Source organism: Trichoderma reesei (genome assembly GCF_000167675.1).
Source record: "Trichoderma reesei QM6a unplaced genomic scaffold TRIREscaffold_19, whole genome shotgun sequence".
NCBI lineage: Eukaryota > Fungi > Ascomycota > Sordariomycetes > Hypocreales > Hypocreaceae > Trichoderma > Trichoderma reesei.
In genome coordinates, this window is record NW_006711166.1 from 245,763 (window position 1) to 269,466 (window position 23,704).

The following is a 23,704-nucleotide window of genomic DNA, read 5'->3' on the forward strand; positions in this document are numbered from 1 at the left end:
ACAAAAGGTCATAGCAAATAACAAAAAAAAATTGAATTGCGTATCATACACATTTTGCAGCCTCGCAAATTTCCTTTCCGCCTCGCTCCCCATTGAGTCACAAAAAAAGAGAATATTCTTTTCCTCCTCCGATCTAACTGCAAGGAAATAAAGCTAAAGTAAAATAAAAGGGGTCCGCGACTAACAGACCTCCCAGCCCATTGCCTCCTCCCCCGGGACGAAAAGCCCTTTTTTATCTCTACAATCATTATTCTTAATGAAAAAGTATAAAAAAGGCTCACAAAGCAGCCCGTCCATGTTGCCCCTTTCAACTCTCCATACTTCGCTCGGAACGCGTCTGGGCTTCTTCGTAAGAGCTAACTATGCGAGGCGCAAAATAAAAAGCATTACACATTACGTGTAAGGGGTACTTCGGCTGCGTTTCGATCCATTGCCACACTGGCACTTGCATCTAATAGTTGTAGCCAGTAGGCTGCGGCGCAAAACCATTAGCTTGGCCATAAGGGGCAGGAGAAACGCCTCCACCGGGGCCGGCAGTAATCATGAGTCGAGCACCGCCCAGGATGGGTGTGTTGTCCTCGACCTTCTCATGATCCTTCTCCTTAGCCTTGCGCGCCTCGTTGTCGGCCTTGAGCAGCGAAATTTCCTTGGTCTGCTGCGCCAACAGGTTGATCATGTATGGCATGGTGAAGTCGTTGAGGCCGTTGCGCCAAGAGAGCTCCAGAACAAGGTCAGGTCGGATGAGATCGTAGCATGCGTACAGCATGCCGGTATAGCATTCGCGATGACCAATGTCGACAAACTAGGTCTACCTGTTAGCATCTTATTCAAGCAAAGCGGGCAGTCTTAGGGTTTAAACATACGTATCTGATGAGCTCCTCGACAATGTCGGTCTTAGCGGAGATGGCAGCGGTCTCAATGGCATCCTTGTAGAGCTTGTCCTGCTTGGACAGGGCAATGGACTTCTCCCAGCGCTTGTTCTTGCGGTAGATGCTGGCGGCGATCTGGCGGAAGAAGATCAGGTCATGCTTCTCCAGACGAGCCGCAAGCTCCATGGCATCGTAGTTGTCGTAGTTCTGCACCGAGTCGCGCAGCGTCTTGTAGTCCTCCTCCTCGATCAGCAGGTCATTGACGGCCTCGTTAACAATGCGCTTGTTCTGACTCTGCACGTTCAGGAGGAACGGCTTGATGAGCGGCAGACTGTCGTTCTTCTGGAACATCTTGACAACGCGGTTAACATCGACACGAGGGGTGAGAGCGGCCAGGAGATCGGTGAGCAGGGACGGGTGCTGCTCAACGTAGAATCGAATCGCACGGTAGTAGATCTCCAAGTTGGCAACCTTGACCACAATCTCCTTGAACTGCTGGTGATCCCAGGAGTTCTCGGGTCGCTCGATAACGGTGAGCGCGGCATTGTCAAACTCGTCGTAGTGGTAGTAACAGAAGACCAATTCAGGCCACAGGTTGGCCTCCTCGCACGCTCGGATCATCTTGGGCATGTTGACTCTGGACCAGAAGATCTTGAGGTGCTCCATGAGGCGCTCGGGGTGGTACTTGGAGAGGGCGATACCCAGCTCGGTGAACATACCCATGTGAGCGCGCTCGAGACCCAGGCCCTGCTCGAGAAGGCTAATGAGCTCGTCAAAGTACCCATTCTTCTCATAGTCCTTGACCAGCTCCTGGAGCTGCTCAGCATCGACGATCAGGTTAAGACCGCAGATCTGGGCAAGTCGGAACTCCTTCTTGCTGACGCAAGCCTCGTGGACCTGCTTCCAGACCTTGATGTTGTTCGCCTTGCGCGCGCACTCGACAGCGGCCTGGTAGTCGCCGAGGTGGACCAGGGTAGTTGCCAGCTTGGCCCAGTTGGAGATGCTAGTGTAGAAGATCTTTGACGCCTCGTACAGGCCCTCCTCGTAAGCCTTGTCACCAGACTCCTCAATGTTGGCGACGTTGGTAGCACGCAAGAAGTCCTCCAGCTCAGACAGCTGCTCGAGCCTTGCGTAGCAGAAGGCAAGAGCTGTGTCAATGACGGGCTCGCGGAGGGTCTTGCGTGCCATGCGGAGATACCTGACGAGTTCCTCGTTCTTGCCAGCATGCGTGGCAATCTCAATCACCTCGGCATAGTTGGAAGGATCATCAGCCTTGATGTAGGACTCGATAGCATCGGAGACGCGGAGGCCATCCAGCTGAGCCTTGGCAACCTTGCTCCAAACCTCGGGCAGATCGACATCTTCGGCATAGGCTTGAGCGCGGTCAATGCTGACGACATGCTCGATGAGGACGTTGACGGCGGCAGTCTTGTTGTCAGCCTTCTTGTATATCTCAAAGGCTTCCTCAAAGAGACCGACATCGATACAGGCAGTGGCAATTTCATCGGCATTGTAGTTGTCCAGCTTGTGGATGTAGTCCATCACACGGGCCTTGTCAGCCTTGGCGGCGGTGAACATGAGCAAGTTTTGCAGGTTCTGGTTGTCGCTGAAGGGAGAGGGCTCGAGAACAATCTTCTCCAAGAGCTCGATAAGCTCCAGGGGCAGGTCGTTCTCCAAGAAGCAGGAAACGGCAACAGACACCTTAGCCGGATCGGTAGACTCGGGAACGGCAGTCGCGGTAACCTGGTCGACAACTGATCGCCTGTGGATGTTGTTCTCGCTCAGGACGAAGCGCCAGAGCTCGGGATCCTCGCGCTCCAGCAGGTATCGAGCCTGGGCTCTGTACATGGAGTTCTCGTTGGTAATGTTGACCAGCTCCAGATCGTTCTGGCCCTTGGAGTAGGCAATGTACGCCAAGTTGGGGTCGCGCTTCTCACAGTATTTACCGACAACGAGGGTGTCATACTGGTCATTCTCCTTAAGGAACTTCTCGGGGTTGTTGTTGGAGTCGATGTAGATCTTGGCCAGGGCGTTGTAGACGGCCTGCTGTTGGTTTCCGGCCTGGAGGGTGGCCTCGAGGAATGGCAGCAGAAGCTTCAGGCGGTTGCGAGACTCGACCTCGGACACGAGCTGATCAATGTTGATCTGGTGGGCATCAACGGTTGAGAGAAGGTCCCTGATGATCTTCTCGTCACAGTCGACATCGAGCAGGCCTCCGATCACGGCCGGGGTTCGGGAGGGGTTGACGCGCTGGACATACGCTTCGATGGCCTGGAACTGCTGGTTCTGATAGAGGAACAGGATCAAGTCATGGACGAAGTTGAAGCGGTCGCACACGATAATGAGAGGCAGCTGCTCGGGCAGCTTGGCCTCTTTCAAGAAGTTCTTCACCTTCTCGGGGTTGTAGTGCGTGCTGTCACGGCAGATACGCTCCACCTCGTTGAACTGGCCCATCTTGGTCGCAGCCTCAATATACTTGAAGTGGACGTCGGGATCCTCGGAGAGGTTGACAATGCTGCCAAGGTAGTAGAAGAGACCCTCTGCAGTCTTGTACTTCTCAAAGAGGTCAATGAGACGCACGGCTCCGAGCAGCTCCGAATACTTGGTGGCGATGTTGACAACAGACTGGAGGTTCTGGCGGATGTTGTGCTTCATCATGGCATCGAGGCAGTCCAGAGACTGCTCGACAGAAAGCTTGCCAAAGAAGTTGGAGAGCCACTCCGGGTTGAAGTTGGGGGTGCCGGGAATGTTGACAATGACGCGCTTGATGGCCTCGGGATCTTCATACAGCTCGAGCGCCTTCTGGGCCAAGCCGGCCTGTTCGCACAGCTGGGCGATTCGGCCCTTGTCAAAGTGCGTAAACATGTCGTTGCCAAGGATGGCCTCTGCCACTTGAGGAGCGTGCATCAGGTTCATCTCCAGAAGGCGAGTCTGAAGACGGGCGTGCTCGGGCTTGTTCTCCTTGAGGGCGTCGAGCAAGAAAGCGGTGGCCTGCTGGACCATGCCCTGAGACTGGAAGATATCGCAGACCCGTTCCAGGTCAATCAGGGGGCCGCCTTCATGGTTGGCGAGAGCAGTAGCGAACTCAGTTCCCTTGTCGGGGTTCGTCCGGATGATGTGCTGGAGAAGCTGGAGGTAATCGGGCTGGTATCCGGATTGAGCAGCGTACGGCAGAATCTTGTCAAACTGGCCAGTCTCGGCAAATCCAGCAACGACCTTGTGGTGGACGCCGGCCTGGAGATAGACGCTCAGGGCCAGATTGACATCATACGGGCGAATCATGTCACCGAGCTGCTCGGAGCAGTCCAGCTTGCCCTCCTTGAACCACTTCTCGAGGAGGTGCTTTCGGTTTTGCTGCAGCACAGGCTGGGCCAGCTCAAGCGTTTCATGCATGTTCAGAGATCCCTTGTCGAGCAGCATTCCAAAGTATTGCAGCGTAACAGCCATCTGGCCAGGCTGAGTGGGGAGGCGCTTAAACTTCTCGATCGTCTCGGGGGTGCGCAGGAAGCCGCGGGGCGAGCCGGCGGCGATCTTGGCAGCCTCGAGGTAGTTCCCGCTGTTAAAGAGTTGATCGAACTGCTTAGCATAGAGGTTATCAGCACCTGGCAGGCCAGCTCTTGAAGCGAGCTTGATGGCGATCTCTGTGTTAGCGGGATTTTCCAGCAAGTAGGGGATGATGGTGGCATCATCGATGGTGACGAAGAGCACCTGGCCCTTGCGATTAATACCGACGAGGCCCGAAGATGCATCATCAGCACAGCTTGTGAAGATGGTCTCGCTGGAGATTCGGTTGATGAAGATGGACGAGCCCGTCTCCAGATCGTACAGGTGAATGAAGCCGTACTTGGTGACCATGAAGATGACACCGTACTTTTGCGACACCTGCAGGGCGACCGGAAAGTCGTTTGTAGCTTCGGGCGGGAAGAAGATGTCGACGGCCTTCTTCTGGAAAACCGGGTTGGAATCCGGATGGTCGACCTCGACAATGTGCAGCTTGGCGCCGGTCGCCGACCGCACAGCGAAACTGAAGATCTTGGTGTCCTGGGGCGCGCCGTCGAGCCTAAGGGTGCCAAAGCCGGCAGCGTGGCCTTCGATAGCCTGGCTGATGCCTCGGTCCTTGGAGTAGAGCTGCATGGCGCCAACCACTCGGCCCTGCACCGAGGAGATGCCCACCACAACCATCCACTTTCCATCGCTGTTGACTCGGTAATTGATGATTTGGCAGCCCTGTCACTGGAGGTTAGTCGGAAGGCCGAGGGGGGACACAATGACAGACGCTGAGAGAAATTGACGCACATTGAGGTTAGCGTTGCGCTCAAAGACCTTGACGGGCGCATCCTGCGAGGCATCGTAGACGTCCCAGTGGTACACACTGCTGGTTGTGATGAGGCCCAGAGTAGACTCGCTGATCCACTTCCAGAACTGGACATCCTCGTTCATTGTGCACGACTTGAGCTTCTTCTTCTGCTCGAGGTCGAAGATCTGCAGGGTCCGCGACTGGGCCTTGAGGGCAATGATTTGCTTGTTCCAGTGCATGATGGCACTATCGGCCTTGATGGGCCTGCGCGTTACGTGGTTGCCATTTTTGAGCTCGACAATGACAACCTCCGGCTGAGCAGCTTCGTTTTTCTTTTCGCGGATGCAAACGAACGAGTCCGACTCTAGTGTCTGTTTGTGGTGAAGCAAGCACACACCCGGGAGTTAGCCATGTTTATGCAATTGTGTCGAGGCAATCGCACGCAGCTTGAGAGCGCCAGCTGGGCCACATGGGATCTAGGCAACCACTTACGCAAGAGTTGAAGCCGATAGACTGCGTGTCCACGCCGAGGCTGCTGAGCTGCACCAGCTCCTGGAACTTGATGGGTAGCGGCGCCATTGCGCCAGAGAAGCCAACAATCAGATAGTATGGGCCGTCGTCGACTCGGTACTCCTAGGGCAGCCGCTTGTCGAGATAGCCGCGGCTTACGGAGTCGATGCTGAGAGGAAGAGCTTGGTTGAGGCTCGCGGGGGGCAGTGGGAGGCCGTCGACAGCTTCCATGCGCCAGGCGGCACGAGCGGGGAGACGCAGGCGAGAGAAAGGAACGGAAGGAGGAACAAGAAAAGAAGAGCGGCAGCAGGCGAGCGATCGCGATGAGCTGCCCTGCCTAGGTATGCGATGGTGGATGATTGGCGAAGGAGGAGAAGGTCTGTTTGGTTGGTGAGGGTTAAGGAGAAGTTGGAGGTCCAGGTGGCAGGTCACCTCTGTGTTCTTTCGGTGTTTGGCCAGCGAATGAGAGCATTAGCCTGCTGCTACCTTGGTTGGTACCTCAGTACAAGTAGCCTAGTAGAAGCCTGCGCAGCAACAGCCCACTAGAAACGGCAGGCACGAGGTGAATTGGGTGTTCCACAGTACAGAGCGCAAGGTGGCAGGAGTGATTACGTGGAGGAGCGGGACAGAAGCTGCCCAATCACCGTGCCCGGAAGGCGACGAAGATCCGCTCCGGCCACGCTAGGCCGCACGTGAATGTCATCTGGCGGGCGGTGAATCGGGGTCGAGGCTGAGCTCTGAATTCGAGAGGCAAGCAATTGAGCAGTTGTAAGAAGCAAAAGATGCAAATTAATGGCATGGCCTTAATGCTACTACGGTCTGCTTTGCAGCTGTCTGTTGCATTTGCGCCTAAAGATTGCGGTGGCTAGGCCAATGCGTGATGAAGTTCGCTGCCTCTACAGAACTCGCTCGTGCACGGCTGTCCGCGTTATTGAGCTCCCCCAGTTTTACGCAACCCAAAGCCGTTAGAGCATCAGCCACTCGCGGAGAGTCCTCGTCTCTGGGAAACTCAGGTCCTATTAATTGCCTACCCTAAGGTATCGAAGAATCTGATGGTACATAGGCAGCGATATCCTGTCAAGACAGCTTCAATGCCTTGGGACTCCCAGTTGCGATGCTCCGCTCTGTTGGATACCTTTACCTTGGGAAGTGGCTTTTCCCAGCATGCATGACTGAGATGGTCTCAATTTCATGGCCATTATGAGGTGCTGCAGAAGTGGCCGCAATCGGTTTCACCTTTTGACCCTGGTTGGTTGATTCTGCCAGCTAAAAATACAGACACCCCGGTCCACGGTTCGGCTTTTGCGGAACAAGGCGACATTTTGAGATTGAGATCATGCAGGACTGCGGATACCTGAGCACTCTTGACTGCATCTAGCACCAAGCTGAGACTCGCAGGCCAAATGGTAGGTACCTGGAAACCCTTGGCGCGTAGAGGCATCGTCAGTACTGCGATGAAAGAATCCCCCGAGGGACAATCTACTTGTTCTTGTGAGGTAGTATCCAGAGAGGTATCTTGTTGTTAAATTCTCTACAAACGATCTATAATCATGTCATCCGTTGCTATTACGTCCATCCCTCATGCCTCCTCCATACCATGGTATATACAATTAGTCCCATCTTAATTGCCAGGTCCCTGACTCAGAACGGGAAATAGCTCCAACGTACACTTCGCCTTGGAATAAGTATTAGCTGGGCAATTCTATCGGATGGTCAGGATATCTTTCATGTTGCGAGCCATCCAATTCTCTAGGTCCCCAGCCGCCTGTGAAGCGATGCTTGGTCTTGGGACTCGGATCGAACCACGACTGATGGGTATCCCTTTGCGCCCCCTTTGTTGCCGTCCGGCGGCCATGCGGTCGGTTTCTCCTCAAAAGTAGAATGGCAACAAGGCCGGAGATACACAGCAGAGCAATGCCACCAATCACTCCACCAACGATTGCTCCTGTATTGTTTGGAGAAGAGCCACCGTTGTTGGCGCTGCGGCTGCCACCATCGCTGTCCTTTGTAGGCGATGCGTTTGCTGAGGGTGTTGTGCCGGAAGATGCATCTGTTGACTTGGACGACGACGATGGAGACTCAGTCGCTGTTGTTGGCGAATATGACTGATCCGTGGTTGACGTAGTCTTCGCGGTTGAGGTTGTTGGCGTAGAACTCGCAATGGGTGTGATGAGATAGTGATCTGTCTTGGGACTCCCGCCACAGCCAATATAAGAGTATGTTTGGTCGACTCCAAACGTCAAGAGGGCGGTGGAGCAGAATTGCTTTGGTCCACTGCGAAGTCAAGTCGTTAACAAGTTGGCTGCACCCCAAGGAGAATCCCGTCTCTTTAGCAAAGGGGAAGATGAGACGTACCAGGTAAATGTAGTCAGCTTGGAGTTGGCGGTTTTGCCGCATCCCCTCGAGCACGATCCGTGGTCGACACAGCTTCCGGCCAGGCCGCAGTCGGTAGCTGCTATGACGGTGACTGGGCAGAAACCCCAGAGGCCATTCATGGTGTCAACTCGGCAGTCGAATCCAGGATTGGCGGTGCGGAACTTGTTGGGGTCGCCGTTTTGATACCCGCAGGTAGACATTTCTGTCTGTATATCAGCGCGTTTGTCGAATTCCGTTCCATTGCGAAGAGATAGCTGTGCTGCGAGAGTGGGCAGTGGAACACTAAGATGCCGCGCTCTACTAATGTCGACTTGGAGTAAGAAGAGGAACACGGCGAGTATTCTCGTGTACATGAATGCAGCCATCGCCCTCGTAATCTCATGCACGTAAATCCATCAAGATGTCGTGTAGCACCAAGGTCCTGCCCGGATCTGCGAATAAAGAAAAAGTGGAAGCAAACAACGTTGTAAAAGATCATCACCCCATCATCGCAATGACCCCCTCGCACACTCGTACTTATATCATCTTGTCGGGCACCCAAAATAACAACGCATCTTTCTCAGCTATCGCGACCCTGACAAGGCTTCAGAAAGCTGTTGGTTCCAGGTGTTGATGCTGGCGGTTAATTGTTCGTCACTGGTGGCACCATCGGATTCGTTGCGCCCCACAGCGACCCGTCTGGCCGCCAATTCCGCCCAAATGGACCAATGAAGAGATGAAGATTGAACCAACACAACCTACCATCAGCGGCTACAGAAACTCGACAGAAGGATCTATATATAAAGCACTCCTTAATATGCCAGCCCGCATCCTCTTCTGCGCTTCAAAATGTGGCCAACGCATGCGCTTTTGAGCCTCATCATGCTGTGTGCTTTACGGGCCTCAAAATGCGCAGGAGATTGTTGATGCTGGCAGCTCCGTTGATTGTGGCTTTCATCGTCGCGACAACTCTGTTTGTGGGGAGGGATCGATTTGCGCAGCCTTCGTTTCGCCATGAAGCTGATGTTGAGAGGTCAAAGACCGCAGAGGTGAAGCCTGTGCTTGATGGTTGGTACTCCGTTTTTGGACTTCGCTGTTTATTTGTGCAAGATACAACAAGCCCTTGCTGACTCTTTGCATTCTCCTAGGTGCCATCTTACCGGCCGCTAACATCACTCGATATCTCGAGGCGATTCTAACACCAGAGCTTTCAACCCTACCAAACCTGGCATGCCCTGCCATCAACACCACACGATATGGCGAGCTCAAGAGCAAAGACACCTCAGGCCCAGCCATTCAATACTTCTTTGCCCTCAACCTGCGGCAGAACTTGCCACTGTTACCTCGGCTGATAGGCAGCATTGTCGAGGCGATTCGTTTTCTCGGGCCCTCACAATGCGTGCTATCCATAGTGGAGGGAAACTCTCCAGACGGTACCGCCGACGTACTTGCTGCTCTCCGGCCAGCACTCGAGAGCATAGGGGCCAGGTACTATGTCGAGTCATCTCCGATTGATCCGAGCAAAGGAGACCGTGTGGCGCGTCTTGCGCAGCTTCGAAATAAGGCATTGGCGCCACTCTTGGACCTGCATGACCTGGCGACAAGCGATACAACCGTCATATTCCTCAACGATGTAGCCGCATGCGCCGAGGACATACTCGAGCTCGTCCATCAGAAGAGGGCCCTTGGTGCGGACATGACATGCGCCATGGATTGGACATATGTCGGTGAACACCCTACCTTTTACGATGTATGGATCGCCCGCACAATCAATGGCGATTCTTTCTTCGAGATCCCCCCGGATGGGAGTTGGGATTCGGCATGGAATCTCTTTTGGAACGCTGACGAGACTCGAAATCGTTTCTACTCGCAGCGTCCCTTTCAAGTCTTTTCATGTTGGAACGGTGCGACAGCATTCACAGCCCAGCCAATTCTGGAAAAGACTGTGCAATTCAGGGCAGCGAAAGAAAGCGCCGGTGAATGCAGACAAGGCGAGCCGCAGTTGTTCTGCAAAGACCTCTGGTTCAGGGGCTACCGCAAGATTGCCGTCGTCCCGTCTGTGAACCTCGAGTACTCTGTGGAGAAGGCGAAAAAGATCAAGGAAGCCAAGGGGTTCACGTCTGAGACGGTGGCAAGGCAAGATCCTGCGGGCGATGGAATAGATTGGCGGCTTGATCCTCCAGATAAGGTCAAGTGCATGCCTGTGTGGGCGAACCAATATTGGCAGTCGTGGAACGAGACATTGAAGCCGTAATTACGACTGGACGGTAGTTGCGCGGTATTATGTTTGGTTTAGTCTTCTTTGATGGCGTGTTTGCCGGGCGTCCTGGAAATGCGAACTCTTCTATAGGTAAATAGAGATGATAGAACCCCGGGTAGGGGCTATTTTGCAATGAACATGGTCGTATGTGAGGGGAGTGCTGTCGCAATCGCTTCAAGCAGACTGCACGGCGTATTTTCTAACATGACGAGCGACAGCCGTAAGATGTCGCTGGACTGCATCTTCACTGTCTTTAGGGAGTGGGAAGAATGAGAAGAGATGGTAATTGGTAGATCAACTGAAGTGTTCTCGTTCCAAATGATGGGTAACGGCAGCTTCGTCCCCGGTAAATGTCTCACAAATCGGACAGACAGCCGTGCCTTCGTCCAAGGGAGCCCCTCCAGCATCGTCAAGGTCGTCAGTCGTAGCAGGCGGCTCCAGAGACGGCATGAAGTCTGCTAGACTCCTCGGCGGCGGCCCTTGTAGATAGTTGTCGAAGTCTGCATCATTCCTGATGTCCGTGTACCGGCTGTTGAACTTTGAGTTTGCGTTGAAAGAGGCACCGGAAGCCAACGCCGCCCCGTTTGATGGCTGAGAAGAGCCGTCATCGAGTCTTTGCACTCTGCCGACTTGGCCGCCGCGCAACCTGACTTTGATGCCGCGGGGATGGTCCCCCGAGGTGAGGACGTCCTGAACAATGCCCTGCGTTTCTCGGCCTGTCGGCTGGTCTTCCTTGAGGACGATGAAGACAGCAGCGCCGACCACGACCTGTCTTGACGTTGGGACGGTGCCCGCGGCCTGTTGCGGCGTCCCAGGAGCTCGTCGACCAAGGTGTGACGATCTGCCTCCCGGGCGCTGAGTCTGTCCTGGGGGGCGCGGCTGACGGTTGCGTGGCCTGTTCATCGTCTGAAGGGTTCTATCGAGAAGGTTTTGCGAAGTAATTGACTGGGAAGAGACACTGTTGACGATGCTTTCGTTGATTGTTTGATGCGCCGTTGTTTTTGCCCTCGGCTCAAGCTTTGGTTCACGACACTGCCTCTACCGCCCCAGAGTCACCGAGACTGATTAGTCATCGCGATTGACCTTGACCGCAGCGCCCATGGCCACAGCTTACGACCAGGATACTTGAATGCAGACCACACTCTCATGTTCTTTGCATTGGCATCCAATGATCCCTATCAGAATGTCAACATAGAGATTGAACAGAGGAAAAGGAATGGATTGATGTGACAGCGCACCAAGAGCCTACCTATCTTGTCTGCCCGGCAATTCTCCACTCACTTGAAGCAAGTCAATGTCGTCTTCAATTCGTGTTGTTATACGCTCAACATTCCACATCAATGGCTTCCATGATGCAATTCATCGAGCGCTGGCTCTGATTACAGGTTACCGCGATCGCGTTTAAGCGGCTCTGCCTCTGCGATCGGGTATCGCCCCGAGCAGAGTCTAAGCGGGTTATGTGCATGACTCCATTGGCTGGCATTCACTCTACGTAAATCGAGGTGTATCTAGCGTCATTGACACGGCACGCTTGGGCGTCTATCCCGGATTTACATCACCGTTCACGGTCTGCGTTCAAAATGGCTTGCCGACTATCACATGTAGCTTAGGTACCTTGAAAACTCTTGACATAGGTAGCTCTACCCTTAGTAATAGGCTCTGAAGCTTGCGACTGGAGCAGTGAGCTTGAAGCCATTCTCCAGGATTGTGGATCAATCCAATTGCATCCAATGTTCAAGGTGAGAGAAACCGTGAATCTGACCGCACTCTGTTCGATCGAACAACGGCGGATACGATCATCATACTTGCACCTACCGACACTGGCAAAGCTTGTACGTCATGATGTCGAGTACTCGACGACTACATGATATCTAACTCCTTACTGTACCTATGTTTGTGGCGGCTGATTGTTGCTGTTGATGAGTGCCGACTGTTGGCCGGAAGGATCATGGTGATGACCTCAGAGGCTACTACTGATCAACGCTCAATGACGACAACTTTGGATGATTGTATGGAGTAGAGAAGAGCTTCCAGAAGGAACACGACCGAACTTTGGATATAAATATCCCAAGTCTCTCCCACAGAACCAGCCTGCTTTCAACAGCTTCAGCATCATCACCAACAGCAACAACACACATAGCACACATTTGCACACCAAATAATCACACAATGTCTGGCAACGATAACCCCGGAAACTTCGCCAACCGGTACGACCACCGAGTCCTGAGAGTTGTAGTAATGTTGCTAACAAACCTTTCTACACAGCCCCAAGGAGGAGGTTCAAAGCATTGCGCAGAAGGGCGGACAGTCCAGCCACACCGGTGGCTTCGCCAGCATGTAAGATATTCCAAGATCTCGATTTGAATCATGTCTAATCGACGTGCAGGCCCAAGGAAAAGGTGCAGGAAATCGCATCCAAGGGTGGACAGGCCTCCAGTGGCTCCTTCGAGCCCGGCAGTGAGAAGGCTCGTGAGGCCGGACGCAAGGGTGGTTCCAAGTAATTTATCATGAATATATGCTTGGTATTATATCAATAATATCGTCTTACTTGATACAAATTACTCAAAACCTTCATCACTACGTTCTAGACCATAAATGTTCTTCATTGGTTGGTACATCTACATATCTACTACACCCATATAGCTTGCAGCGCTTCTTCCGAGATTAATCCTGCGGTAAGCATCAAGCATTTGCGCATAATGCATAACACCTGGAAAGCTTGCCGTGAGAATTGTACGCAATACAAGTCGTCTGGCAGCTGCCTTTGTATGGTAACAAATGTATTGCACATAATGCTCTTGCCGAGTTGCTACATCTACAAAATATGGAGTCGTCAATCAAAGGGCCCGGTTCCAGTCTATTATTCATAACGTTCCACAGTCGCTCATCGTTTGACATTCATGTAAATCTTCTAAGTCTGTATATGACTAACATCTTCAATGGATCCAATGCTTTTTTTCCCTCGCTCAATAACGTATGCCCACCACATCTCACGTTTCCAGGTTTTAGTTGATAGATGCGGTCCAGGATGCGACGTTCAGAGTTCCACTGCCCGTGAAGGGCTCGGTACCAAATTGGTAGCCTATACGAAGGTTTTGTTAGCAAACGTTGCAACAAACTCAGCCCAGTCACAGTGAGGGTGACTTACTAAGAACATATTGGCCTGCAGCGTTGTATCCTTTATTGTCTCGGAGATAATTGAAGAAGTTCTTGACATCTCCGCTGTAGTTGGTAGTGTTGGTCTGGGCCACAAAGGAATAGACTTGCATGGCTCCGTTGTAGCCATAGTAGAGCGTCCAGCTCTGGCCACCGACGTTGACTGTTCCCTGTGAGGACCCAATCGGCCCAATATCGCCGTATTTGCCAAGCCTCAAGACATGTTGTTAGTCGAAACTATCAAGGAGGGTCACTTCTTATGGCTTACCAGATCATGAGTTCGTAGTCTCCCGAGTACGTGACATGATTCGGGTTGGCTGCGGTGAACAAGTCATACGCAACATTAGCGCGGATGTTGCTCCCGCTGTAGCTCCAGCTGGCAGTGGTGGGCATGCTGCTGATGCTGTTGACGGTCCTCTTCTGGGGAATGGCAATCTGAGAGTTCTGGTACGACTTGACGTTGTTCTGGCCGCCGGACCACTGCCAGTCTGCGTGCCAGGAGGCCCCGCCGCTGAGCGATACCGCCGTCACGCAGCCAAATCCAGAGCCGGCTGATGCTCCCCAAAGGTTGTTGCTGACTGTGTAGCCGTTGCCAGTGAAGGTTGCCCACTGGTCACAGCTGGTTTGGGCCAGGGCGGCCGGTATGAGGGCAGGGAGGACTTGAAGGAACTTCATTGCGACGCTATGCTTGTGCTTGTGTTTGTGGACTTGCAAACGGCTTGAGGGCTGACGGATGTCTGTGAATCAAGAGTCGATCTGTGCCATCTTATAGATGCGAGTATCAATCGATCACGATTTGGCCAAGACGTTTCATCCAGACCACCCCGACAGCCTAATGCGATATAGCAGGGGCTAATATCTTCATCGGAGCAGCCAATTGTCCCCTTGGTTGGGCGTTTCGAATGGCCACTTGCTGGGACAAGAGTATTAGGCTGAAATGTATGTAAGAGCAATACGATACAGAACAATCTGCTGTTGGGTTTCCTTCGCTGAATCCAATTTGGGTGTCTCTTCAGTTGTCCAAGCCCTCTTTGCAGAACTATTGGGACAATTGATGGAAGAGGTCGAGATCAATAACAGCCATAGGATGCGCATCTGTATACAAATGTAAACCAAGCAGTACATATACAAGAGACCTCCCAGACGGACTCTTGATCACAGCTGTACGCCATATGTGCTTTGCAGTATCACGAGGAGACGGAGCCACGGACAAATCTGACTGCCAAGATATGGTGGGCATTGCGTGATCTACATACACATCGGCATGTTAGATCAAAAGGTCCTTTACGGCTGTTTACCCCTGAGTGATATAAGCTTAAATTAATCTGCCGGCTACTTTGACTCTCCTTTGCACTGCCGCACCAGGATGCAACGCATGCAACACTATTAGCAATCAGCGAGGTTGCAATTCTTGGGAAGCTGAAGATTTACAGCTGAAGAACCACATGACCAAACGTGTTAATCAATGCATAGAGTGAATTGGAAGCTCAGTGTTGAGATAAAACGAGTAAGCCATTGTAAAGTTTCCCATGATCTGGATCGTACGCAGGCCTAATGCGGAGATGTAAGCCGCTCAAGAGAACCCGCCTGTGTCGTAGCCACAATCTCCTCACTGCTACCATACAACTCCCACTTCGGCACAAATAGCCATGAGGCTAATCGCGTAAAAGATGAAGATGGCGTCGCTTTCTAGGCTATACGAACAAGTTCAGGCTGCACCGGGTTGCAATGTTTCGAGGGTCGTTGGAGAAGGGATCTTGGAACCGCTCGTTGTATTGACTGAGCATACAATTTGTATGAGATCGAGCGATCTATTATATAGCTCATTGCAGAACACTGCTCCCATTTTGCTCTTCCTGTAGGTTGGGGGAGTGACGTCCATCGAATAATCTCAACACACAGACATGGCGATACTTCGAGGGGCCCAATCAGGGCTGGAGGGAGTATTGGCGACTGGCCTATTCGGCGTTGGGAAACCGCCAGATACTTGTTCAGTTTGTCGTTGGTAGGAGAGGTGGAAGGGACCCTGTCAGAAAAGCCAGCTTTTCTAGGTAGCGAGACATCTATACATTCGCACGCCACTGCGGCACTTCAAGACCAGGAAGAAAGATCCATTCGTGTACCGCAAATAGACTGCCGTTGAACGAAGAGAAGTCCGTTGAGCTGCCGGTCATACAGCTCCGTGTTAGTGATGCGCCTAGACATCACGCTCCTCAATGGACAGAATTTGTGGCGGTGTTCTAGACCGCTGCCAGAACCCAATCTTAATCTTATCGAGCCCTAAGGCATTGACTGAAGTTGAACGTCATGTCACAAAATCCGGACTCGCTTGTCACCGCACACGTCAGATAGACTGACCATCATGGTTTCCGATATCGATGCTTCAGGATACCACGACATCAGCTTCGCCGAATGACCAAGCAGTCGCAACTCGGCCATACCGAGCCGAACACCGATAATGTTGCCCGATCTCAATTACCTACGCTCTGCAGTCCAAGTCAACCAGACACCTCGAGCTCATCGACCGAGTCGCCTACTACTCCTCTTCCCCCCGCAAGTGGCTGTTCCCCCACGTAAAGCGGCCTCGTAAATTCCCTGCTTACCCCGGATAACCCATAATTACTATCCGGCCTGTCACATCCCCTGTTGTCCTAGTCCCGTGAACCGCCTGCAAGACTGATGCGCAAACGCTGCGTCCAAGACTCTGTTAGCGCAGCAAGTACGGACTGACAAAAGCCAAGCCCGGGAGGATTGAGGAGAAAACGGCTTTCTGCGGAGGGGGTCGAAAAGCCAGGTCTAGTGTGTTAAGCTAGTTCTTCGAATGTGCCTCTTAGATGAACATGAAGCGTTTAAGCGCGTTGGTTGTTCTCTCTGTCGTCTCGATTTCAGGGAGTACTTGCATGGATTCCGACGTCAACCTGCGGGGAAGCAGCGAGATACCGACATGTACCGCGCCGTGAGACATGATAGCCCGCATTCTTACCAGGTAGGTAGGTAGCTAGGTTACATGAGTTGGCCGATGAACTATCTAGGATAGTGATAGGCGAGAGGGTGTGAGTTGGAGGGCTGATAAGGTCGTGTTCCGGTTACGGGTTCGGGTCCCATGCACCGTATCTGCGCCTACCTCCCTGGTTGTATCTATAAGTGCGGGATGATAGTGAAGTTAACGAGGTGTATATATCCCGTATCCCCAGCCCTGATGATCCCATAGGTAGTCATAGTCCCTCTCTCTCATTGTGGTACCATGTCACACACTACTCTCAGACACTCTACCTAAGAATAAAGACCATGGCGAAAAAGGACGAGGCCTCGCCATACGGCGGCGACGTCGAGGCCCAAGACGCCATCTCCGTCACCGCTGCCCCAGTCACCACCTTTGACAACGCTGACCAAAAGGCGGAACACGAGCAGCAGCATCTCGGCACGCTTGATCGTCGTCTGAAAGCCCGGCATGTGCAGTTCCTGGCCCTGTCCGGCGCCATAGGCACAGGGCTCTTCGTCGGTAGTGGACAGGTCCTCTCTCTGGCGGGCCCGCTGTCGGCCTTCATATGCTACCTCATCACGGGCTTCAACCTTTACTGCGTGATCAACAGCCTTGGCGAAATGGCGGCATGGTTGCCTGTTCCAGGAGCCGTGCCCGTCTTCGCGACGAGGTTTGTTGATCCTGCCCTGGGATTCACGCTGGGATGGAATTACTGGTATCAGTTCGCCATCGGGGTGCCGATCGAGGTCTCGGCTTGCGCCGTCATTATCGATTTCTGGCCCAACGATGTGCCCAAAGCGGCACTCATTACCGTCTTCTTTGCGGCCATGGTCCTTATCAATTGTCTCCCGGTGCGCATCTACGGAGAAGCAGAGTTTGTGTTCGGCGCCATCAAGTTGACCACCATTGTCGGCCTGATCCTCCTCATGTTCATCATCACGGTTGGCGGATCTCCTTCCGGCGATGCGATAGGATTCCGCTACTGGCATCACCCAGGGCCCATGAACGAGTATCTGGAAGACGGCGCGCTGGGACGCTTCCTCGCCTTCTTCAAGGTCTTCATCTCGGCAACATTTGCCTACGGTGGCAGCGAGATCGTGGTGGTCGCGTCGGGCGAAACCGAGGACCCCCGACGCAACATTAAGAAGTCGGTCCGAAGGGTGTTTTGGCGTATCCTCATCTTCTACGTCCTTGCCATCTTCCTCGTCGGGCTCTGCGTTTCGTCAAAGGATCCCTTGCTGCTCAACGCCATTGACAGCTCTGCCCCGGGTGCCGGCGCCAGCCCCTTTGTCATTGCCATCAAGAACGCGGGCATCAAAGTCCTCCCGCACATCATCAACGCGGTTGTCCTGTCTTCTGCCTGGTCTGCTGGAAACTCCTTCTTCTACGCCTCTACGCGAGTGCTCTACTCCGCTGCCCTGGACGGCAAAGCACCTGCGTTTCTCAAGTATGAGAAGTTTGGCGTGCCGTATGCGTGTGTGGCCTTGACCACCGCCTTGAGCTGTCTCGTCTACCTCAACGTCAACAATGAGTCCGCCGAGGTCTTTTTCTGGATCAGCAACCTCAGTGCCGTCAGTACGCTCATTGTCTGGGCCAGCGTCTCCTTCATGTACCTCCGCTTCTTTTACGCCCTCAGATACAACGGCATCGACCGCGACACGCTGCCCTTCAAGTCTCCGTTTCAGCCCTTCTTGGGCTACTTTTCTATCGTCTTCTGTCTTGTTGTTGCCTTCTTCAACGGGTTTGACTGCTTCTTCCCGGGGCGGTTCAGCGCAAAGTCGTTTATCCCGCCATACATTGACATTCCCATATTCTTGAGCTTGTTCTTTGGCTATAAGCTTGTGAAGAAGACCAAGTTTGTGGGCCTAGCAGAGATGGACCTCTGGTCAGGGAAGGCTGAGATTGACAGGCTGGAGTCTACTTGGGTCAAGCCGGTGCCGCGCAACTTTCTGGAGAGGATATGGTTCTGGATTGCCTGAGTCGGGATATGCGGGATGGACGTCTCACTTTGCGTACGAGGAATTATAGGTATTGATATGAAGCATTGCTATTCGTATGTTTAAGAAGCCAAGTATCTCACGGACTGCTCAGTACCTTCTTCGTGCCATATGGTTGAATCAACCACCAAGCTGCCAAATGAATAAGACAGCACAGCTTGGCTGCTGCAATCCTCTTAAGAGACTCACTCAGACAGCCAAATTGATGCAGAACCTAGAAATCACCAAAGAAAAACGAAGAAACCATTAGGTAGAAAGCATGGCAACATCATTCAAGTCAAGCTAATGAGCTAAGCTCTATATACATCTCAAACAATGTGCAATCCTGAATCACCATCAGCAGTCAGGTATGCATAAGTCACCATTTGCGTGCTCTCTTCTTTCACTCTTTTCTTCCCTAGTTAAATCGCTTAACCGGAAGGGTTGCCGTTGAAAGCAATGGCGTTAATGGTTCCAGATGGAATGCCCGAGAGCAGGTTGCGGTTAGCAAGAGACTGGATACGAGCGCACAGAGCCTGGGGGTCGCTGAAGCCCTCGAGCCCTGCAAGGTAGGCACCGAGGCCGACGATGTGAGGAGTGGCCATGGAGGTGCCAGAGATGGTGTTGGTCTGGCGGTTGGGCCAAGTAGACAGGATGTCCTGGCCAGGGGCAAAGATGTCGACGACGGAGCCGTAGTTGGAGAAGGAGGCCCGGGCATCAGAAGAGGTCGAGGCACCAACCGTGCAGACGGTGGGCTCGGAGGCAGGCGACGTGTTGCGGGCGTCGACGCCGTCGTTGCCAGCGGCCACGGCCAGGAAGACGCCGGCCTGGATGAGGCGGGCGGCAGCCTGGTTGACCGAGGCCGTGTAGCCGCCTCCCAGCGACATGTTGGCGACGGAGCCGTTGGGGCAGTTGCGCGTCTGGGAGTCGCTGGCGACGTAGTCCATGCCGGCAATGACGGTGGAAAAGCTGCCGGAGCCGCTGTTGTCGAGCACCTTGACGCCGTAGATCTGCGTCTTCTTGGCGACGCCATAGGTGCGGCTGCCAATGGTTCCCGAGACGTGCGTGCCGTGGCCGTTGCCATCAGTGTTCTGGCCGCTAACAAAGCTACGGAGCAGGGTGGCGCGGCCCTCGAAGTCCTATATAAGGGGGGACGGGAGCGTCTCCTGTTAGCTTGCTGCTGCTGCTGATGGTTCCCGGCCTTTTACACCTTCCGTCGGGCTTGGGGACTCGGACTTACAGGGTGTGTAGCATCCACGCCAGTATCGATCACGTATGAACAGGTGCCGGCACCGGCGCTGTCGTCGTAGACATAGGTGGTGCTTCCGCGGGCCTTGTGGGAGATGCGGCCAAGGCCCCAGGGGGCGCCAGTCTGCGAGACATAGGCGTTGATCTTCACAACGGCATCCTGCTCAATGTAGTCGACCTATGCAAGAGATGTGTTTGTAAGTACGTGCCCTTCTCTCTTCGTCTCTTCCTTGTCAAGACGGGCATCATTAACTCACTTCAGGGTGGTTGCGAAGAGCCTCGAGAGTCTCCTTGTCCAGAGTGGCAGCAAACCCACGGAAGACATGCTGGTAGACGTGGTCGGCGTTGGAGACGAGGCCGCTAATGGCCTCGTCGACCGCCTGGAGGGAGCTGCCGTCCTTGAACTTGACAATGTACTTGTCGGCGACGAGGCCGTGCTTGGTAGTGGGAACAAGGAGAGGAGCAGGCTCTGCTCGCTTCTCGATGGCGGGGGCGGCCAGCACCAGGGGGAGGACGGACAGGAGGACGGACAACCGCATTTTGAAGGATCGGGATTGGGTTTTTGTCTTGAGTGTATGAAGTGTGTTGTGAGGCTTGGGTCTTCTTGTCCGGAAGCTTGCTAATCCAAGGATGAGGAGAACAGGAACATTGTGTCAAGAAGAAGCCCTTTGCCTCTATTTATGCTTTTCCCCTTCCATCAGTCTGATATCTTTGATGCTTCGACTCCCCTTTTCCCAATAACCACCTCTTCATCGATCCAGACTCTGAGATATTGCCTTATCTCCATCACCTTCCTGGTCTGGAAGCTCTGTACGAGTTCAAGCTGTGTTGTAACACTGGATAGTTGCTCCTCCGAGACACCAATAGCCACCAGACTATGGTGGTTTGGGAAGTCCACCGGGACAACATGGCTATCGATTGGCGCCAAGCAGGATTGCGAGACCGCATTGCACAAAAGTACGCATGTGCGAGGGATCGGATTGAGCTGAAAGCAGGCTCTCCGCAGGCAGCTGTGCCCAGTTCTGGCCGCTATCTTTTGCATGATTTGCTGTATTCGGTTTATTGGTATTGTATGATGGAGGCAAAAAGACTACCGGGGACGAGTTAGCTTCTTCTACATTGCTAGGCCGATGGGGTTGATACCACCCCAGGATAGTCACGTTGACATATCAGTCTTGAATCCAGCAACTACTATGATGCAGGACTCTTGTTTTGGCCGGTCCAGTTGTGTCTTCAAGGATGGAGAGGCTCGAGGGGCTCATGATATCGCCGCGTTCGAGTCACGCTCCCGAGGTTGCATCGGGCGTTTGAATGCAACATCGGTCTATCAGAACCGACCAATAAGCATGGCATTCTCCAATGCTATATGATGCGCTCCTTGAAGAGCTCCCATGATCCACAGAGCGCTCCCAGGAGTTGTCAGTCTAGTCCCACGGGGGAAAATACTGGATCATGGCAGCTTTCAAGGAGCAATGTGCCATTTCTTGTCTTCATGGCGTACATAGCAGCCCTTTGCATGCCAATGATAGCATGCAGCAAGTTGCGGCAACTCTTTCTTCACCCCACGATGGGCAGTAGATCGGTAGGCCTAAAAACTCTACGCAGGCCTTTGTGCCTTGTTTTAGTCGTAGATCACCAAAAGGCGGGAGGCCGTACGAACCAACCACATCGCTACGCTCTCCACCATCTATACACAACACTAAATCCTGGTCTATCGAGGCATTCGCGGATAGAGCGGCCGACTACAGACATGGTAGGGTCGGATATCTGATGTACGTCCGAGAGAGACCATTAGGCAGTGATGCCGAAGCCCGCCTTTGTTATGGTGGGTGGCCTCCATCTTCATGTTGCCACCCATTCACTCGCATAGTTGACCCAATCGAACCTGCAGTGCTTCTAACAACATGTACAGACCTCCAGTTTGGAAAAGAGACCGAATCTTCCAGTAGTTGCCGGCCTTGGTGTCAGGCGAGGGTTATAGACAAATACTCGTACTCCTGATAAATGATGCCTCGTTGGATACCCACGCGGGTCACTCTACCATCTCCAACGGAGCAAAGCAACACGGTACAGCATGTGAAGAGACTAAGATAAGCCCCCCTCAGACATTGAATAGCGGCGTGAAAGTCTCCGAGTGAAGATGAGTAACAATGTTATACAATAACCTTGGGGGTTAGCCAGGCGAGCAAGAAGGGGGTGGCAGATAAGATGAGCTTCCTGATGGAGACGATGGCCGGAAGATCGTCAATGTACGGCCTTCCTGATTCACATGGCCTCCGATAGCTGGCTTTCCCAGGCACACGCCTTTTGCTCGGAAATTTATTGCTGGTCCAGAATGAATCGGGATGCCGAGCCGGAAGGGCGAAGCCGAAAAGGTCGCCATCGCATATCCCAGCATGTAGCTCTTGTCTCTTGTTGCCATCATTGCTCATCTACAGCCATCGACAGGAATGCTCTCCCATTTCTCCAGTCAAGTTACCACATGTGGGACTTGTAATTAAGGAGATTGCATTCCTGAGTTACGGTAGGTGAGCTATTACATCCGTGTACAGCCATACTATCACGCAATCTACCTTATGTCCGCTCAAGGGCGTCAACTGAGGTGCTTGACGCTGCAGTCCGGCATCAAGCTCCTCTCGCCCACAAGCACCAACCGGGAATGTGCCCCATAAGGATCTTTTGCGATGCACGCCAGTACTATAACAGGACGACGGGGGGGTTGATTGGTGGGCGCTGCCCTATTACAGCTGTGTTGCAACCCTCGTCAATGCAACCGTGCGGTTCAAACTTGCTTCGGCTCACTCTGCGAACCAAACCACACCATGAATGTACCTTGAGGGAATTCCCGCTACTGACATGGCTGTCCTTAGTACTCATGCACCCCATGTCTTCCCGCGAGGGGGTTAACCTTGGTGTTGATGCTTGTTTTGAAGCGTATTAATGTAGATAACCTTATGTCTAAAAAGCACGCGGGGGGAGAGGCAAAGTGTGTGTGAAGTACGCAGCAACTCCAAATCACATTGGTGAGGTTGGAGAATGAATAAGATTAGATTGCAAGCGAAGAAAGGGAGCAAACATCTGTCCGTCGTTGCATTCGATGCCAGATGCAAGTTGATTTCGGCTTGCAACAGTCCGAGCCCCAAGGGCCCATCAGTCGCAGTACTATTGTAGCAGCGGTAGATGATGGCCAAGTTGCCAAGAGGTCTTGATTGTGACCCCAGGGAGATAGAGCAGCAGTACTATGTAGAAGGGAGATTGACCGGCTCACTTCACATATGGCCAGCTAATACGCAGACTGCAATACGTCACCAAGAGATAGACGAGTGCTTCCAGTTGCAGAGGTTCCATTCGCAGCGGCTCTTAGTGCATGAAGAGGCATGCACTCTGCCCAGACGATGTAACCAAAAGTAAATCCCCTCAATCCCATCTGCAGCACTGATACGCGAGCCGTTCTTCTCCCACCTTCCAAGCCATCAGTCAATACTATTTCTTCAGCGATGTGTAATGCTGCTGAAAAGGGCAGGTTGAAAAGAAAAAGGAAGCAAGGCCGAAGAGGATATCCCTGCTTAGATAGGTATACTATGCGCCTCTATGGAAACAGGGACGCCTGAACAGCAAACCTGCGCATCTTTTTTTCACCGCGGCATCACAAGCGCATAAACATTCGTTCGCTCCTTGTTAACTATAACTTCTACTAATAAGCAGCCGGTTATAAGTGACGGGCGTTGCATGTGTACATACGCTCTTCTGCGCTTGTAACGCAGTATGATGTCGCATCGTCAACAAGCATGTGTGCGTCATGCGGTGCACTTTCCGTTGCTCGTCCAATGTTTCACTACATGCCAGAGGCGGCATCGCGACATTGGTTTTCTTTGTATTTAGGGTAGCAGACACCTCCCGTGGGGTAGCAATGATGGTCACCTCTTGAACTTGGTGGTATGACAACAGATGACAAGAGATGTGAATCTGCGACTGGAACATATGCACTTGCGTTCGATGTTTTCTGTAGGATCTGGAGCTTCAACACTCGCAATGTGTTGCCCTCCTCTA

General features: G+C 52.9%; 7 protein-coding genes across 7 annotated transcripts; 3 read left to right on the forward strand and 4 right to left on the reverse strand.

The window, feature by feature from the left end:
- Positions 1-49: 49 nt before the first annotated feature.
- On the reverse strand, positions 50-5,745 carry TRIREDRAFT_123228 (clathrin heavy chain-like protein; the record flags this gene model as incomplete). The annotated part of the gene is made up of 4 exons (XM_006967827.1): positions 50-802; positions 864-5,096; positions 5,166-5,537; positions 5,659-5,745. The coding sequence occupies 4 exons, from the start codon at positions 5,743-5,745 to the stop codon at positions 452-454; spliced, it is 5,043 nt and encodes a 1,680-aa protein (XP_006967889.1). The 3' UTR covers positions 50-451.
- A 3,439-nt stretch (positions 5,746-9,184) lies between these two features.
- On the forward strand, positions 9,185-10,285 carry TRIREDRAFT_66804 (glycosyltransferase family 69; the record flags this gene model as incomplete). The annotated part of the gene is made up of 1 exon (XM_006967746.1): positions 9,185-10,285. A coding segment is annotated over one exon (1,101 nt), but the record flags the coding sequence as incomplete, so codon positions are not given.
- Positions 10,286-10,585: 300 nt separating this feature from the next.
- Positions 10,586-12,132, reverse strand: TRIREDRAFT_110197 (uncharacterized protein; the record flags this gene model as incomplete). Its single annotated transcript, XM_006967828.1, has 5 exons — positions 10,586-11,207; positions 11,375-11,466; positions 11,573-11,592; positions 11,682-11,779; positions 12,107-12,132. 5 exons carry the CDS (start codon positions 12,130-12,132, stop codon positions 10,586-10,588), a joined length of 858 nt encoding a protein of 285 aa, XP_006967890.1.
- A 328-nt stretch (positions 12,133-12,460) lies between these two features.
- Positions 12,461-12,792, forward strand: TRIREDRAFT_5084 (uncharacterized protein; the record flags this gene model as incomplete). Its single annotated transcript, XM_006967698.1, has 3 exons — positions 12,461-12,498; positions 12,557-12,628; positions 12,678-12,792. The coding sequence occupies 3 exons, from the start codon at positions 12,461-12,463 to the stop codon at positions 12,790-12,792; spliced, it is 225 nt and encodes a 74-aa protein (XP_006967760.1).
- Positions 12,793-13,232: 440 nt separating this feature from the next.
- cel12a (glycoside hydrolase family 12) lies at positions 13,233-14,164 on the reverse strand. The gene is made up of 3 exons (XM_006967829.1): positions 13,716-14,164; positions 13,440-13,660; positions 13,233-13,373 (listed from the first exon to the last, which is right to left on the reverse strand). Exons 1-3 carry the CDS (start codon positions 14,120-14,122, stop codon positions 13,297-13,299), a joined length of 705 nt encoding a protein of 234 aa, XP_006967891.1. The 5' UTR covers positions 14,123-14,164; the 3' UTR covers positions 13,233-13,296.
- A 2,571-nt stretch (positions 14,165-16,735) lies between these two features.
- TRIREDRAFT_66819 (uncharacterized protein) lies at positions 16,736-18,409 on the forward strand (the record flags this gene model as incomplete). The annotated part of the gene is made up of 1 exon (XM_006967747.1): positions 16,736-18,409. One exon carries the CDS (start codon positions 16,736-16,738, stop codon positions 18,407-18,409), a length of 1,674 nt encoding a protein of 557 aa, XP_006967809.1.
- A 270-nt stretch (positions 18,410-18,679) lies between these two features.
- On the reverse strand, positions 18,680-20,276 carry TRIREDRAFT_123234 (proteinase T-like protein). Its single transcript, XM_006967830.1, has 3 exons — positions 19,912-20,276; positions 19,647-19,832; positions 18,680-19,545 (listed from the first exon to the last, which is right to left on the reverse strand). The coding sequence occupies exons 1-3, from the start codon at positions 20,191-20,193 to the stop codon at positions 18,838-18,840; spliced, it is 1,176 nt and encodes a 391-aa protein (XP_006967892.1). The 5' UTR covers positions 20,194-20,276; the 3' UTR covers positions 18,680-18,837.
- Positions 20,277-23,704: the final 3,428 nt, after the last annotated feature.